We start from the raw sequence: 16,915 nt of genomic DNA on the forward strand, positions 1-16,915 counted from the left end.
CGCGTCTTCGAGAGAGTTAATTCCAGTATCGCGCGTGAGTTAATTTTACTTCAGAATCCAATATGATTGCCCAGGCTTGAGCGGAAATCGTGGGTTTTTGATTGGAAGATCATGACGCCACGAGGCAATGCTATTAATAACCAACGCATGCGCAGAAAATCGCCTAGTGTATATCCGCCATTCATACAAGTCGATTTCGTTGGTTCTGTGTGTTGAGCCTAGCAAAGGAACATGGTGATAGTGATATGAAACAAGTCTATTAGCAATACCACGCTCTACACACATATACTTTTCCGAAGTAACGATGATATTTGGTCACGATCTCCCTACGTAAGTTTCGCGAACATGCAATCTGAGGTATAAACTATTTTAGTCGCAAAATTTTACACTGCCAAATAGAGTTTCTTGTTAGAATCTAGTATAGCTTACTTTCCCCCCATATTCCATTAATTTACAACATCGACGAAGTTACTGTTATAATTGTACAGTAAGCGTAATTGCATGTTGTTCGAATATTTCCATTTACGCAAATGTTATCGTATCACATTCGTAACGTTCACACTTCGAGATAATCTTGTACGTTACGTTCGGCATTAGAGCGATGTTATGTTCTAATTTTCCTTTTTCCCCCGCTTAAACCAAAATTGTGACTGCAACAGAATACGATTCTCTTAATATAATCGTCTCTCGCAACGATGCGATCAAAAAGAAAACTTTAAGCAATGTCGTAATATGTACGTTGAACGTGATATTATTTTTTCCTTTTTGATTTATATCCGTACCGCTAGAGATCATTGGTAACAGATAGTAATTTTATGACACACATTACATTGTTTTCGATCTCAGACGTATATTAAAAATAAAGATTTTTCTATTCTTTTTCTATCCTTGTAATTTTAGGTAAAACTTAAACAAGTGTTATTCGAATGATCAGCTAAAAGATGCTGGTCAAATAATACTTAAGGAAGCAAATTAATCAAGCTGACACAGCAAAAATTCATTAAATACTATGGGGACACTTTTGGACACTCCAAAAACGGATAAATATAATGAACATGGCTCTGGCAATGGACTATGCTATGGTGTTGCTAGCATGCAAGGTTGGAGAATGGAAATGGAGGATGCTCATAGAGCGATAACTGGCTTAAAGGGTGGTCTCTCGGATTGGAGTTACTTTGCAGTATTTGATGGTCATGCAGGTGCATTAGTATCAGCACATAGCGCGGAACACTTACTAGAGTGTATAATGCAAACAGAAGAATTTAAAGCAGACGATGTTATCACGGGAATTCATTCTGGTTTCCTTCGACTTGACGATGAAATGAGAGACTTACCAGAGATGAGTTCCGGCACAGAAAAGTCTGGTTCTACAGCCGTTTGTGCATTTGTATCTCCCAGAAATATATATATTGCCAACTGCGGTGACTCTCGAGCTGTACTTTGTCGGGCAGGAAGTCCAGTTTTCTCTACAAGAGACCATAAGCCAGTTTTACCCGCCGAAAGAGAAAGAATTCAAAATGCTGGCGGTAGTGTAATGATTCAGAGAGTTAACGGAGCCTTAGCTGTTTCTCGTGCACTGGGAGACTATGAGTACAAAACATTAAAAGATCGAGGTCCCTGTGAACAGTTAGTGTCTCCGGAACCAGAAATATTTGTGCGAGATAGAGACGATGAACACGATGAGTTTCTAGTTTTAGCATGTGATGGTATTTGGGATGTAATGAACAACGAAGATCTATGTAATTTTATACATTCAAGGCTGCTGCTTACAGACGACCTAGAAGCAGTTACGAACCAGGTTATAGACACCTGCCTTTACAAGGTAATAATATCTAAAGCTTTATGTATATTTTTTATAACGAGCTTCTTATTACTATTTTCAATAATGCCAATTTCACCAAATTCAGTGTTCCTTGTGATATGTTGGAGGAGGGGATAGGTCACTGAATGTTCTGGAATAAAAAATAGTTGTTGCTTGCTCTTAATTTTCAAAACCTAACGAGTGAATATCTATTATCGTCTTGAAAATAAAACTAAACCAATCTAGACCATTACTTTTTATTTGTAATGGTTTATGGTTGTCCAGTTTGTTTATAAGACGATAACATTGTGTATAACATAAGGATGAATTTATATGTATTTTTAATACATTTATTATTACAGCTTAAACCTTTCAGTAACAATAAGATAACATCCTCCTAATTCTATTAATTATCTCATGTTTTTATCTTTTATGTCACCAATTTTATTTACATAACATTGACTCATTGTAAATATGTTATAGTCAGAGTGTTAAATTACTAAATTTAGAATTTCGAAAAGAAGTATGTATTTAAATATTCTGGATATACATATGTGTAACATATTATTCGAATTTCGTATTTTCTATATTTAATGGAAAGTAGATAGAAATTATGTTATTACAGATTTATTTATTGGAAATGATGTGTTTGTTGTAGGGTAGCAGAGATAACATGAGTATAGTTTTGGTAACGTTTCCTGCTGCTCCAAAGCCAAGCCCTGAAGCACAGGAAAAGGAAGCTGAACTGGAAATGGCCATTGAAAGGAGAATTAAAGGTTCATTAACATTTTCATATTCACATCAATTATACTCTCTCTGCTGTTGCATTAATACGAGGTCACAATATCATACACGTTCTTGACATTCTGATAATTCTTAAATACGATGCGACATATAATCATTTGGTAATGAAATTTTAGTACAATCGAATACAATCCTCATAGTAACACAACACAAGTACAAAAAAGATAGATCTATATTCCTTATAAATTAGTAATTAAATATTTACGTTTATTTTTCGTTGAAACTATTCAAGTATATTATTTCGTGTATAAAGTGTACAAATACAAAATTAACATAGCTTTTAACATATAGCTAAATTCTTACACAAATACTACTATACGACTGAGTGCACATTATTGAAATTTTTATCTTATCAAGATTTCAGTACTATTCGTGATAGAATAATATCTCATAAAAACATTTATTGTTTATCATTGAAACTTTATCATATTATGTGAACATGTAGTGGCAAATATTTTACTAGTGTTCATTATGTACAGTTCAATATAAACATTTACTCGATAGTGCATTTTAGGAGACCAAAATTGATAGTATCTTGATATATGTTGAGTATATGCCATGTGCTATTCTCATCTTATATACATACATATACTTCCTTGAAGGTACATGTACATGTATATGTTTCTATTAAGAAACGTTAAAAGTTGATACGTTTATTCTTGTTCAATGAATGTATTTTCCTACTATACTATATCCTACATATTCAAACAATTAACTATAATATTATTAATTTGTGTTAATTTTTTATTAACTGGTAATTACGGATAGTAAATTGATATAAAAATGCAATATACAAATAATTATATAAAGTGTGTGGAATACTGTAGAAGTAACAGATAAATTCCATTTGTTTTTATATTTCACTTTGTGATTAATCATATTTGTGCAATATAAAAGTTCTCTACGTACAGTACCTACCAAACCTTCCAATCGTATAAAATATTAAAATTTATTTTTATAGTATCTTTTACAACTAAAACTTCCAGTATTTCTATGACTCGATATACACGTACATACATATTTGTTTCATCCAACCATATTCTTATCACCTGTATATTGTGTAACTGTTGAGATATAATTAAAATTATACATACTTCACAGATACTTTTCATCTGATACAGATTCTGATTTTCTTAGTATTCAATTATTGACTCACATAATTGTATTTTCATCAGTTTAAAGATAATAACGTACATAAAAATACAAAGCCAAAAATTTGTTAAAAATATATCATAAAAAATTGTATAGAGCAATTTAGTGGAATGTTCAATGTATTTAAAATACTTGTAAGTCTGAAGAATATTTAATATAACTTCTGTTTTAACATCTATTAAAATATTATTAATGCACCTGTTATGTACATTTTTTGAGTATTATACCAAAACTATGCTATCAGTATAAATATTATTATATTAGAGTAGTAATAATTGTGTCACTAATTTAAGCTGTTAGAAAGATAGACAATTATAAATATACTAATGGTTATTTATATTTAATGTTAGTTTTCCATGCTGTCAAAGTGTATTAATTGTTTTTTCTTTAATTAAACTCTTTTAACACCTAGAATTATTCTTACTTAAAAATGCATTCCACCCTTGGAGTTGATATTTTTTAGAAAGATTCTTGTAAGTAAAATTTTTGTTAAAAAGTTGTTTGTTCCTCTTTCTCGAACACTGTTAAGTGGTCTTACAGGTAGGTAAACATTTTCTTATGAAAGTATACAAATATTTTACCTACTACATTTTTATTCTTTCTGTAATGACACATTTCTTATGGAGGAACATTGCAACAAATATATTATTTTCGAAATATGTACATTCCAATAATAGTATAGTACAATTCCAGAGGTGGATAAGTTTAAAAAGAAGTTACAAATATATTCGTAAATAAGCATAGACAAAGATGTATCTACTTAAGACCGGATTTCATTTTCAGGTTTTCCATAAGAAATGTACTAAAGCACCAACTATTCCAGTCCTAAGTAGATGCATGTATTCATTCTATTATAAGTTTATTTTTTCGTTTAGTAACAATCTTTCGCAAGATTCTAAATATATATGAACAAATTGCTTGTAAAAAAAAAAATAGAATGTTTAGTTGTTAAAAAATAGTAGTAGTAATGTATACTACAGGATCTATTTGATTTGTTGAACAATATTGATGAAATGTTTGTAAACAGCATCTATAATAATATTTTATATACAGCACAAATATGATAGTACACGCACAATGCACTTAATAATAATAGAAAATTTTTATAAATAATTTGATTATATAATATATGTATATATATATATATATATATATATGTATGTATGTATGTATGTATGTATGTATATGTGTATATATATATATATAATATTTTTAACTATGTTCATAACTAATTCATAAATCATAATTGCTTTTATTATATTTTTAGAAATAGTAGTTGATGCACAAGAGCATACAAATGAATTCGACTTTTTGAAGCTACTACAACTTCTTGGGGACCAACACTTTCCTAATTTGCCCCCTGGTGGTGGTCTTCCGGCTAAGTATGTATATTTATTAATTCGCTAAAGTTTAAATTAAAAAAAAACCTGAGCATATTTTTCTTTCAATTATTAAAATTCGGATAGGTTTAGTATATTTATAATTGGCATAATTCCAGAAATCAAGTTCCTTTTCTAAAATTTGTCTTTTCAAAATCGAATATTTCTCAAAACTTTTATGAGAAGGATACTTTTAAATTCTTAATATTTTTGTAATTTTAAATATTAATTTACATATTTATTATTTGTTTTTTTCCAGACAACCTTTCATTGAACAAGTGTTTCGAGAAGTTTGTCCCAGCCGAGCGGATAGTGTAAGTCTTGGATACGATTTCACTTCGATATAACTAACCCTTGATCTTTTCCTATACTGCATCAAGTGTACAACTATAATCATTAGACATGTTCCATAACCATATAACGATGCAGATGCTATCCGAAATATCTTTATTTTAATGATCCCTCCCGGTGTAAAAAGATTCGTTTTAAAATTGTAAGAAAAGTACACTGGTATATTATAAACTAAGTCTTACCTAAAATAAATCTGCTGCATTAAACATGTGCAGATCATAAACTCTGGCAGTACGATATTGTTGGCAAAAATAAATTAGAGTTTTAAAAATACATTTAAAAATCATAAAATATTATACACACACACACACACACACATCCAGTCAGAAATAATAATGTACACAGTTCATTTCCTAAATTTCTAATTGAATTTGTATGTTCAATAACAATATAAGATATTTATTTTATTTCGGGGATTATTTATTAGAAGATAAAATATATATATATATATATATAATTGAGGGAAAATGTCTTGAAATACAGAATTATTCGATAAAATCAAGTTGCAACAAAAATGTTTTTAAAATTTTATAATAATCACTTTCATAACACTTAATTATTATTATTAATTATTATTATTATTATTATGAAACATTAGTTTTTGTTATCGGTTAATAAATACATTTAGTTTACAGTACAAGTAACACAAATAATTCGAAATATGTGTAGGTAAAGAAAAATCTATGTTTTTTATTTTTTCTTTCCCAGAAGGGTATTATGAAGCTGATAAGTTGAAAAATATTGATATTCTACAACATATAGGCATAGAGGAATATTTCTCAATATGTTTCTATGCATAATTTAAAAGAATGCAAAATAAACTCATAATACATCCTGCAGCTGGTTCCAATCACAATCGATATTGGTGGTTTTCATAATTATCACTATCTATTGTTGGATTTTATAAATTCTTCATTCAAGGAGTGAAAAATGTTTATATTACAGTTATTATAAGCAGAGGATTTGAAGGTATTCTACTGAGAATAAGTGCAGATATACTATATTATATTCTATGAGAAACTAGATGATGTGAAAAATTGATTTAAACTCTTTATTAAAAAAATGTTTCTTTAATTTTAATTTGCCTTGAGATTAATAAAATTGTATATTCTCTCTTCGATTTGTATTAAATTTGTATCAAAACAGATGAAACAAATGTATTTTTCAATGTAGTTAAGTAATAATTTACAAAATTATATTTATTTAAAAGTTATTTCACGGATCTAGATTTTCATGAAAATTAACACTTGGTAGAGTATTTATATCATATCCTCTTGCAATGTTGATAAAAAATGCATAATATTACTATATATAATTATATATTTTTGTAGCTCTAGAGAACTTGCGCTCAGAATATTTACTTCGTAGGTCAGTTTTTCGTGCTCTTCCTTTGTAATAAGTTTGAAGAATAGTCGTATAACTGTTTGTTCTATATTTTGATCTTCAAGTTCTTTCATACACAAGAAGAGTAGGAAAACTGATCGTTTAGTTTTAGAAATACGATTACTGTGTATATACATAAAAGTTGTGTTGAGAAAACTGTGTATCAATATTTTATTTAAATCATTTTTCAAATCAAGTAGCAGGAACGTAATAAGGAGGCCTTAATTTTAGTTTCTTAAGGTAAAATTGTATTTCACATTAAATTATTTGTATTTCAATTATCGGAATAATTGTTTTTGAGGCAAAGTTATTTAATTAATAAATGTCATCGAGCCTGAAATCTTGTAATTAAATGATAACAATGTACCATTAAAAAACAGTTTACATAAAAATTATATGTAAATTATGTGAAGAAAAGGCATAGAAAAAGTCACCAAAACACAGTTTTCAATGATCAGCACACATTATATGTAATAAAGAACAAGTAAGTATTGTATATGTTTGAGAAAATATGATATTAGAATAGTATATTATTAATTTTTGCAAATATAGACTTAACCAGTTAATGAAACAACATTTACCAGGTAATCATATATTTATCCTTTTCTGTTTTCATGTGACTGATTTTGTACCCTCCCAAAAATTTCCTACCCGTGTAACGTAACATGGAAACTACATATACATGCCAAGGCCATTCTCAAACATAAAAATCTAGCATACATACACCAAAGTATACATATATTACCGTTTCTGGTTACAAAAAGAGTTTTGAAATTAACCGAAGTTAACCATTATTATCGTTTAAAAGTAATATATTAAAGTAAATAGAGTTGTCTCCTCTATTTTTACTAAGAACGAATTATGGAGTGTATAATGATAGTAATATATTTTATTGATATTCGAAAACCGTTTACTTTACAGGTTTTACTCGGATAGAAATTTTCGTGTGTACACTTTTGCGTGACTTTAGTCATTGTAAACCACCTATCATGATATACCGAAAATATACAACTTTCTTTATTTAAAAGGAATACAACTAAAATTTTCTTTACTTAAACGAATAGTAATTGAATTATCGTATCTTGTCTATTCATTATATTCATACTATTAAAATAGGTTTAAAAATCAAGTTTCAAGTCCATGTTTTACAACTTTATTATAAACGAGATACCTGTGTACTTTCAATTAAGAAGTAAACTATTTTATCTTCATATATGCAACTAAAAGTTTACTACCAATCTATAATTTACATATACAGTTCGAAATGTTAGTAATAACAAAAGTAATAAAATAATATTAATGAGAATAGTAGCAATGACCACAGTCGTGATAATAAATCCAAAGTGCATTTTTAACATGGGCTTCTACTACTTTCTAATTATACAATTTTTTACTTATAGTTTTGTTCTGTATTAATTATAATTTCTACTAAATTTTTCAGTTGACAAAATTTCGAAAACATCGTTGACACGTACAGTCTCCTACTCACTGTCAAGAAAGAAGGAATTTATATTTATTATATTTCGTAGTTGAAATAATTTATACAGAATAGGACTATGAGTTAATGTCAAATACATGCATCTATAAAATCGAAAAAGTAGTAGTCTTTTATTTTCTTTTGTACATAGTTTGGTGTTTTTTGAATTTTATTTTATTTTATTTTATTTTCTCGAGATTTCTCCGGAACGTGCTTACATTATGATTTCACGATCAGAGAAATATTTCCAATATTTGTTCAAGGAATGAGTATTTCTTTAATATCGTGGCATAATCCTTCATACCTCCGTTTCATTCATTAGATTACATTTCAAGAATACTTAAGTCCTGCAGTTCCTACAGTTCCAGTTGAACTGTACAAACCACTGATCTCAAAAATAACTGTTATTGTTTCAATATACTTACACATATTAATCGTTTGCACTCTATTGGCGCCATTACGACGACATACATGATACGTACGTACCATAACTGAATTAAATTTTCTTTCCCGATAACACAAATTTAATTTACGAAACATACGAATAAAATTTAAATTGTAGATGTTCATAAATTTTTGTGGGGAAAAAAAGAATATTACTTTATTTTTAGATGTCACGCCATAAAATTGCATCGACAGTTTCCGGTCGTTCGTATTAATAAAAATTTTCCGAGTGCAAACGGCTAAATTAAATACGTTTAACTTTTTTTTTGCAAGATAAGAAAATACAATTAGAAAAATAAAGCGTTTGGCCTGCTATTTTAATGTGTACATTTGATGATATCTTAATACATACGGAACAATATTTGCTTTGCTTATTTTAACCCTGTCACCTGCCTATGATCTTTCTGTAAATCAATGATGTATTCAGAATGATGTATTTCATTATTAGAAATGGAGAAATCTTAAATATTGTACGAGTTCTTTCTTTTCTTAAGGGAAAATTCACTTTCACTATTCACATACATATATTTGTGTATATAAATAAAGTAAATCCTTTCCTCATTTTTCTCTACTAATACATATATTTGTTTAATTTTTATATTGTAATACATAATCAATCACAAAACAATTTTAAAATGTGACATGGTTGATATTGCGTGTAAAATTATTATCTATTTTGACTGGAAACATGTCATAAGGTCTTAACTGTCTATTTAAATTAATTAATTTAACATGTCATATTTCGGTAATGTAACGATCGTTTTATTTTTCATTGGAATATTATAAAAATATTATCTCGATATTTATTTGATATTACGTGTACCTATACATACATTATCTATAAGTATATATGAATATATACATATACATATATAGTTTATAATTAATAAATAAATATTTCCGAAATATGCAAATAGATTGAAGAAACAGTTAAGGTCCTGGGATGATTGCATACATTATATCGAAAATTCTTATGTATTGAATCCAGCATAAGAGAAGAAATAACTTTACACATATTACTATTATGCATAGATTTATTTACATAAAGTTATTTATCTATGTTATTGTACATAATATACGTAATTAAAAACATATTTGATGGGTGTAATTGTCATTTTGATAAGGAAGCGTGTGTGATTTGCGAGATTTTGATTTTATTATCTTGCAAAATTTGTTATAAATTCTTAAATAAATAACACATTTTTTCTTTTCTATAGTTTTTAATACTCGTTCTTTTTCTATATTTTACACTTTTTTCACAGATATAATCTGGATCGGAGTGCAGTTGTTTATAATTTTATTAATTGCTGCGATTATTCTTTAATAATTTCGTCTTCTTTATTACGGAAGAATATTGTTTGGAATGTTTGCTAACAAAACTAGACAGATTCTTTACTTATTACTCGAAACAATATTGTTATTGTTAATTGCATATTGCTACTTTGTTCATTCCATTTTTTTTATTTTATTTTTTTCGCATCGTAAAACGTTGTAATGACTAATTTCTATGTTTAGCAGTAAAAGTGCGATTTTCGAAGTTTTTCGAATATTTTAAATATACATATAAATATATACTTTTGTTGATACTATAATTTCAAAATGTTATTTAATTAATGTATAACATTTCCATAATATTAAATAAATATTGGATAAGGAGAATTTAATATTATTCAAGTAACTAATGCTAGTAAATAAGTGTCAAAATATAATAGTCGAGACATAAATTTGTAGTTTGCCGAGAAAGATTAAACGAATGTGCTTTTTGTGGCTAGATCTTAAGTTAGACTTAATTATTTCAATACATATATGCTAGTGTTAATTTAGATAGGAAAAATAAGGTATAATTTAATAGAACGCACTACAATATTTATGTCGTATTCGTGGTCCTTGGCATATTTTTTAATACTTCAAGATAACCAACTGTATTGATATTTAATGTATCAATAGTGTAAGTATGTAATACATTTTATATTTTTAATCGATGGCACCGATAGTTGATTCACTATGCTATACGTGTCTAGTATTAAACATTTGTTACATATCTTAGCGTTAAAACGTATTCTTTAGGTCATAATGAATATACTAAGGATACAATATTAAACGATCGTTTTATTTTTATTTTAGGATTAATAACCATCTTACATTTTTGTGATGATAATGTAGTACAAATAATATTCTGTCCTTGTGTAGGAATACTAAAAAGAAACGCTGTCTTTTAATAATAAGTGTTTTATTGTAAATTCTATGTGTAGAAATATATGTATGCAAAATTAAAATACTATATGATGATATGCTTACAGAAGTCACAAACCAGTTAGTGTACACAATATGTATACAATTTGATACATGTGGTATACAATAAACTGGCCGATCCAAAAGTCATGAAACTGAGATACCAACCAACAAGAACTTCAGAGGAGTGCTACATGAACAGAGACTATATGGAATGGTAATTGAATGATGTTACAGGCATATTTAATTTCTGGTTAAACAACCCTAAAAATCGTATTGCAGCGTAATATTAAATTTAATAACAAAATTTATTGTACAAAACATTTTATTTCTAAGTGAGGGTAAAAAATCTGATCAAGTTCTCTATAGCAATATATTATAGGTTTTTACTTTGAATATATAGTTAATGTTGTATGTTATTACCCTTCTACTCAATAAATATTTATCAAATATATCTTGTTGTGTCCTCGCCATTTATACATACATAGAATTTAAACCTGTACAAGTTTAAATTTAGAATGTTACACGAAACGCTATTTCGATGTTATTAACAGTATTGAAAAGAACAAAACAATACTGTACTTGAATATTTTCATTGCATTAAATTACGAAACATATCACGAGACATAGTCCTCGAATTCAAAATTACTTTACAACGCTTAAATTAAAAGATGTAAATCGATTGGTAAAAAACAGATTCTAATTTATTCAAGATATCACAATGAAACTTTGTTTAGGTAAAACATAGCCATTTTACATAATATATAAACTGTATATGTTAATTTATATTTACAATTACTTACTATTCTAACTAAAAATATTTTGTATGCACTTTCGTAAGTGTTATTCAAATTAAATGTTAAGAACTAGGTTTGCAGTTTTTACTTTTTCTAAAGCACATTAAGTCTAATGTGTTATTGAATTTCCTTAATGTTACGATTAACGGCAATTGCATCAAAATATACCTATTAAATAATATTTACAAATTTGTGCTGGTTTGCATAGAAATTTTCAATTTATATTTAACATCATGTACTATAATTTAATTATCATTCCATAAAATTAGTTTGTCCGTACAATATAATTTATAAAACGCTATATTTTTCAAAAAATCGGACATGTGTAAAGTTACCTAATGAAATGTAACTATACGTAATTTTGTTTATTTGCACAGGAGATAATTTTATGTTTCATTGTAATCTTACCTTAACGATTACAAGGAATAATTTAATTCGATAAATATTCTTTGTGATGTCTCGTACGCAAGAGGAAGAATATTAGTCAAATAAATTGTATTACTGTACTTGCGAGTAAATTGTCATCGTAATTATGTTACATTTAACTATCAACGAATTATGATATCCGTTTTCTATTACGCGATTACGTGGAATCGAAGATTAACATTTATTACGTGCGCAAAAATTTAACCAACTCTTTTCTAATAGGTACGTGAATTACAAACAAAATGTGTAATTGGTAAAATAAAGAACACTTCATTCCTACATATAATACATACGTACCAAACACTTTGTATTATCACGAATTAACTAAATGAAATATACGATTAGAAAAATTCCGTTCTCTGCAGAAATTACATATCACGTTTTTCCCCCTAAAAAATAATTATTTTCTGATGCAAGTACATTATATTAATGCATTCGTGCTCTGATAGTAATATATGTACATACATACTATCCCTTATTCAATCTACATAACATGACTTTAACAACATTTCAAATACAAAATTCATTTTGATGTCATACATATTACTATTAAATTTAATTAAATATAATCGAAACTGATTAACATAATAAAATCTCCCTTACATTCATGTTGTATTTTGTCAGGTATGAAGTGTTTAACAGGTCTTGTCTTATTTCTATAATATATGACCAAAAATATACATGAAATATGGTATGCCTACACAAGAATAATTTTTGTTAAAATATCGTTCTCAGATAAAAGAAAAGAAAAAAAAAAAAACATTGCAACGCTCGTGAAATACATTAAGATAAGTAGTCTTTAAGTAGCAAGCTTATTACTTGATTTGTCTGATTGCATATCTTGCAGGGGAACAAAATAACATGAAATTTGGAACTTTATGTAAAAACTGCTGATAAGTTGAAAGTACATGGACAACAGATTGCAACGGTAGCGATGACATCTCTGACGCAAAGCATATTATTATGTGTACGTCGTCAACAGACACATAATCACACAAAGTGTGGTGAGCGTAAAAAAGGCAGTCATTTTAAACTCACGTATATCTTATTAATGAATTCTATTCACAAGTAAATAATGAAAATGTAGCGTATTATATTGTACACTGAAAAATTTGTACCAAAGAATTATGACCTTTATCTCTATCACAAGTGTACTCGGTGTTTGGAATTATATTGCAAGTAACAATACAAATCAATATATTACATAAATGGTTTAAAATAACTAATTATCAGATCTCACGAAACCTTTCATAACTGAATCGAACTATTTCACGTGTCATACATGAATTAATGAATTCATACATATACAATATATTTACAGTACATGAACACCCACTTCCCTCGACACACTGTTTTCTTTGCATGTTTTAAAGCATCGTCAATGTTTGTGTCTTTTGATACATATGTGTTCTCTACATATGCTGTTACAATTTGTATAAAAAGAAGTTAGCTAGTAAAATGGTACAGTCTATTTGTTAGTCGTCCATCCACGCCAGATGGAAGCTATGCTTGCCGCTGCACTTGTTACCAAACCACCAGCAACACTCTGATTCACTTGCATACTTGACGATTGCTGACTAATTATTGCACCAGGGATGGGAACTGCCATTTCAGGGCATGCAACATTCGGTACCTGAAAGAAAAATTTTTATGAAATATTATATGGCCCCACACGGGTCGTCGAACACCGCATTATTTTTTAGCAAGTGACAAGATCTTACAGCTTCCCATTCCCAATTAAAAGCATCTTCCTCCTCGTCGGAAGCAGAGTCGTCGCTATTTTCTAAATCTGGAAGTAATTGACTATGCAATTGTGCTACAATATTTGAATCAACTTCCATTGGACCAATTCTATATTTAAAAATAGATAATTAATTATAGAAAGAATTATAATCGATTAACATATTGATTAAATACAACCGATACACACCTTCCAAGATCACTGATTTCAGTATTGAGCAAGTGCATTAGATTTTGTAAAGTATGCATTGGATGTAAAACCGCGATGTTGGTATTTTGTGTGAAACATAAATGTAACACGTTATTATTGAGCCTTGCCACTTTTCTCGCAAATTTTTGATCCGACATCTCGTTCGCACAGAATTCACTGAAAATTGTCATTTATAGAAACGGAGAACGAACGATACGTAAACGCGATAGGTTACTTGAAATCTACATATAAGAGAAAGTGAAATTTTCAAGCTAGTCTTTTCATTCTCTATTTCATTTATAAATGAGCAAACAATGATCTTAAGCATGAAAAATTCTCAATATTTAATGCAAGTATTTGCAAATAAAAAATGAAATATTTGTCACATACCCATAAGCAAGTTTATATGGTAGTCTTACATTAACATAATAGGCAATAATATTAACCAATTGTGTAGCATAAGTTAAAGCAGCACTGATATTGTATGCCGGATTGTGCATCGCATTTTCTTTATTTGCACCTGGCACTCCGTCTTTGTTTGCTGCCACTAAAATAGTAAATTAATTGTTTAAAAAAATCATTTACGATACATAATATAAAACGAAAAACATAATGCGATGTATACCCCATAGAGAATAAGCCCTATAATCACCAGTTCCTGGCAAAGTAGGAGCAACTATACGGTGTTGAATTTCCGAAGCATTTTCGGTATCGTTAATCCATCTCCCTCTAACGTACGAGGTTCCAGATGCATCTGCCAATGCACAAGTTACAATATCTGAACTAGTACCTTCCTCGCTGCTACATAAACTAGAAACAATTGATAATTTTTTTACTCCGATTACTACTTGTAACAAAAATTTATTACCTTCTGCTAGATTGAACTTTAGATAAAGGAAAAATATATTGTATCAATTGTTTTGCAGCAGTTCTGATCACTTTTTTCAACTGTTGCCTTTTTCTATCTACCGCTTCCTTTTGTTTCTCTTGCTTTGCTCTCAAACCGGTAACATATCGATGTAATTTTTCTACTCTTTCTTCGTGTCTAGGTAATCTAAGAGCTAACTGAGAGTTTACATCTTTCAGAACATTTAAACGTTGATTACCTGTACGTTAATAAAATTCTATTCTATAATAATACCTTTTATATTATAGAATTATATTGAAAACAAGATATACCTCTGTTTATACTTTGTCTGGTTTCATTCACTAACGATTGGAGTAGCCTTACTCTTTCTTTACAAGTATTTATATCACATATCTGCAAATATCAACAATTATAAATATAATAACTATATGCGAACGTTGTTACCAATGGCATAGCGATATATACGAATTATTATAAAATACCAATTTATCCCGTTGTTTGTGTTTTTCAAGAGCCTTTACACATTTTTCTTCCAGCTGAGCTCTTGCAGCTTTCAGCCGTAAAAGTCGCAATTGTTTATCTGCAAATCTGTCCAAATTTAATCGAAACATTATTAAACATTCCGAGAAATTTTTATTGCGTGTTAACGAAAATAGAAATCGACTTGTACCCGTCGTTTGAGTGAAATATCTGAGAAATGTACGGATACCGGACAGAATCTCAACATAACAAGGAAAACACGGAAACGAACAATTGTCAGGATATATTTACCGTTCGGAATAAACAGAAGTTGAATGAATAAAATCACCATTTTGAATACACTGTCGACAGTAAAAAATTCGACGACTATTATGGCACAGTGGACACTTTAATAAAGTAACGCTTAAACGGTTCGAAACGTCTTCCAGCTCTGACGAAAGCTGAAAATCTGCAGGTGCTGTACAGGACCCATCAGAACTGCTTGTCGCCATAACCAAGAACAAGAACAATAGGCCTTCGTCTGTCTGTTGTCACTCATCAGCTGATCTGATATTTACTTGCATTCTCCCGCCACTCCACGCATGATACCGTTTTTATCGCGTATTCTCACTTTCATATTTATTCGTGCCAGCACACGGCCAGCCCAGTCTTATACAAAATTTCCATCTAATTCGATGAGTAATTGTTGAATTATGGAAAAAACAAACTTAAATCTTCGTTTACGTACATAAATGTATATCATAGCTGCACCGTGGCAGCAATCGTCTTGGAAAAATCCCGTTACGAGACAAGGGGGCGGGGAAGTCGAAGATACCATATGTCCATATGCATATGTATGTATGTAGGCAGTGATGCCAGAAAAGCACCGTCGGGTGCACACTCACACATGCTAGATACGCGTACGTGAGCTCGTGGAGTTTCGGAAAGACGACAAAGGCAAACTGACGCATGCCCTCTTTCTCGATTCTCCCACTTCCTCTTTCTCCCACACAACTGAAATCCGACCTCCAGTCAACGGCGTACGATTTGGATTCTCGACTGCCCAGGCATTTTTACTTTCCGACCTATGTAGGCGCACATAAGCAAAGTATCCATAATGAAAAAAAAATTTTGTAAAATTTATTTTACGGAAATACACGTTTTAAGACCTCCTGATCATATTTTAATTATTGAAAAAAAAGAAATTTTTTTTTTATTCCCATGTATGAGCGCACATATGTATATTATTAATACGATTTTTGAAAATAAATAAAGTAAAACTTATCTCATTGAAATTATTTCTAGAAGTTGAGCTGATGAATACCTAGAAAAAAGTATTGGACAACATTTAATTTTGATTTAGATTAAAAATCAAATTTATATTGTTTTAAATTCGCAGCCATTAGCTCGGT

The 16,915-nt window shown here is 29.2% G+C and overlaps 2 protein-coding genes across 3 annotated transcripts; one reads left to right on the top strand and one right to left on the bottom strand.

Moving 5' to 3' along the window:
* Window positions 1–176: 176 nt before the first annotated feature.
* On the top strand, window positions 177–11,370 carry LOC122398911 (protein phosphatase 1B-like). The gene is made up of 6 exons (XM_043399176.1): window positions 177–330; window positions 901–1,822; window positions 2,460–2,577; window positions 5,025–5,139; window positions 5,396–5,450; window positions 11,092–11,370. Exons 2-6 carry the CDS (start codon window positions 1,010–1,012, stop codon window positions 11,107–11,109), a joined length of 1,119 nt encoding a protein of 372 aa, XP_043255111.1. The 5' UTR covers window positions 177–330; window positions 901–1,009; the 3' UTR covers window positions 11,110–11,370.
* Window positions 11,371–11,903: 533 nt separating this feature from the next.
* On the bottom strand, window positions 11,904–16,262 carry LOC122398719 (beclin 1-associated autophagy-related key regulator). Of its 2 annotated transcripts, none has more exons than XM_043398836.1 (9): window positions 15,816–16,262; window positions 15,527–15,632; window positions 15,356–15,437; window positions 15,045–15,282; window positions 14,802–14,986; window positions 14,567–14,723; window positions 14,177–14,353; window positions 13,968–14,097; window positions 11,904–13,879 (listed from the first exon to the last, which is right to left on the bottom strand). In XM_043398836.1, exons 1-9 carry the CDS (start codon window positions 16,013–16,015, stop codon window positions 13,715–13,717), a joined length of 1,440 nt encoding a protein of 479 aa, XP_043254771.1. In that variant the 5' UTR covers window positions 16,016–16,262; the 3' UTR covers window positions 11,904–13,714. The 2 variants fall into 2 exon arrangements, with proteins under 2 accessions (XP_043254771.1, XP_043254772.1); XM_043398837.1 differs by having other exon boundaries at window positions 15,527–15,624; window positions 15,816–15,984.
* Between the last annotated feature and the right edge of the window lie 653 nt (window positions 16,263–16,915).

The sequence above is a fragment of the Colletes gigas genome, unplaced genomic scaffold (genome assembly GCF_013123115.1).
Source record: "Colletes gigas isolate AHSC1104 unplaced genomic scaffold, ASM1312311v1 Colletes_gigas_Sc00012, whole genome shotgun sequence".
Taxonomy (NCBI): Eukaryota; Metazoa; Arthropoda; class Insecta; order Hymenoptera; family Colletidae; genus Colletes; species Colletes gigas.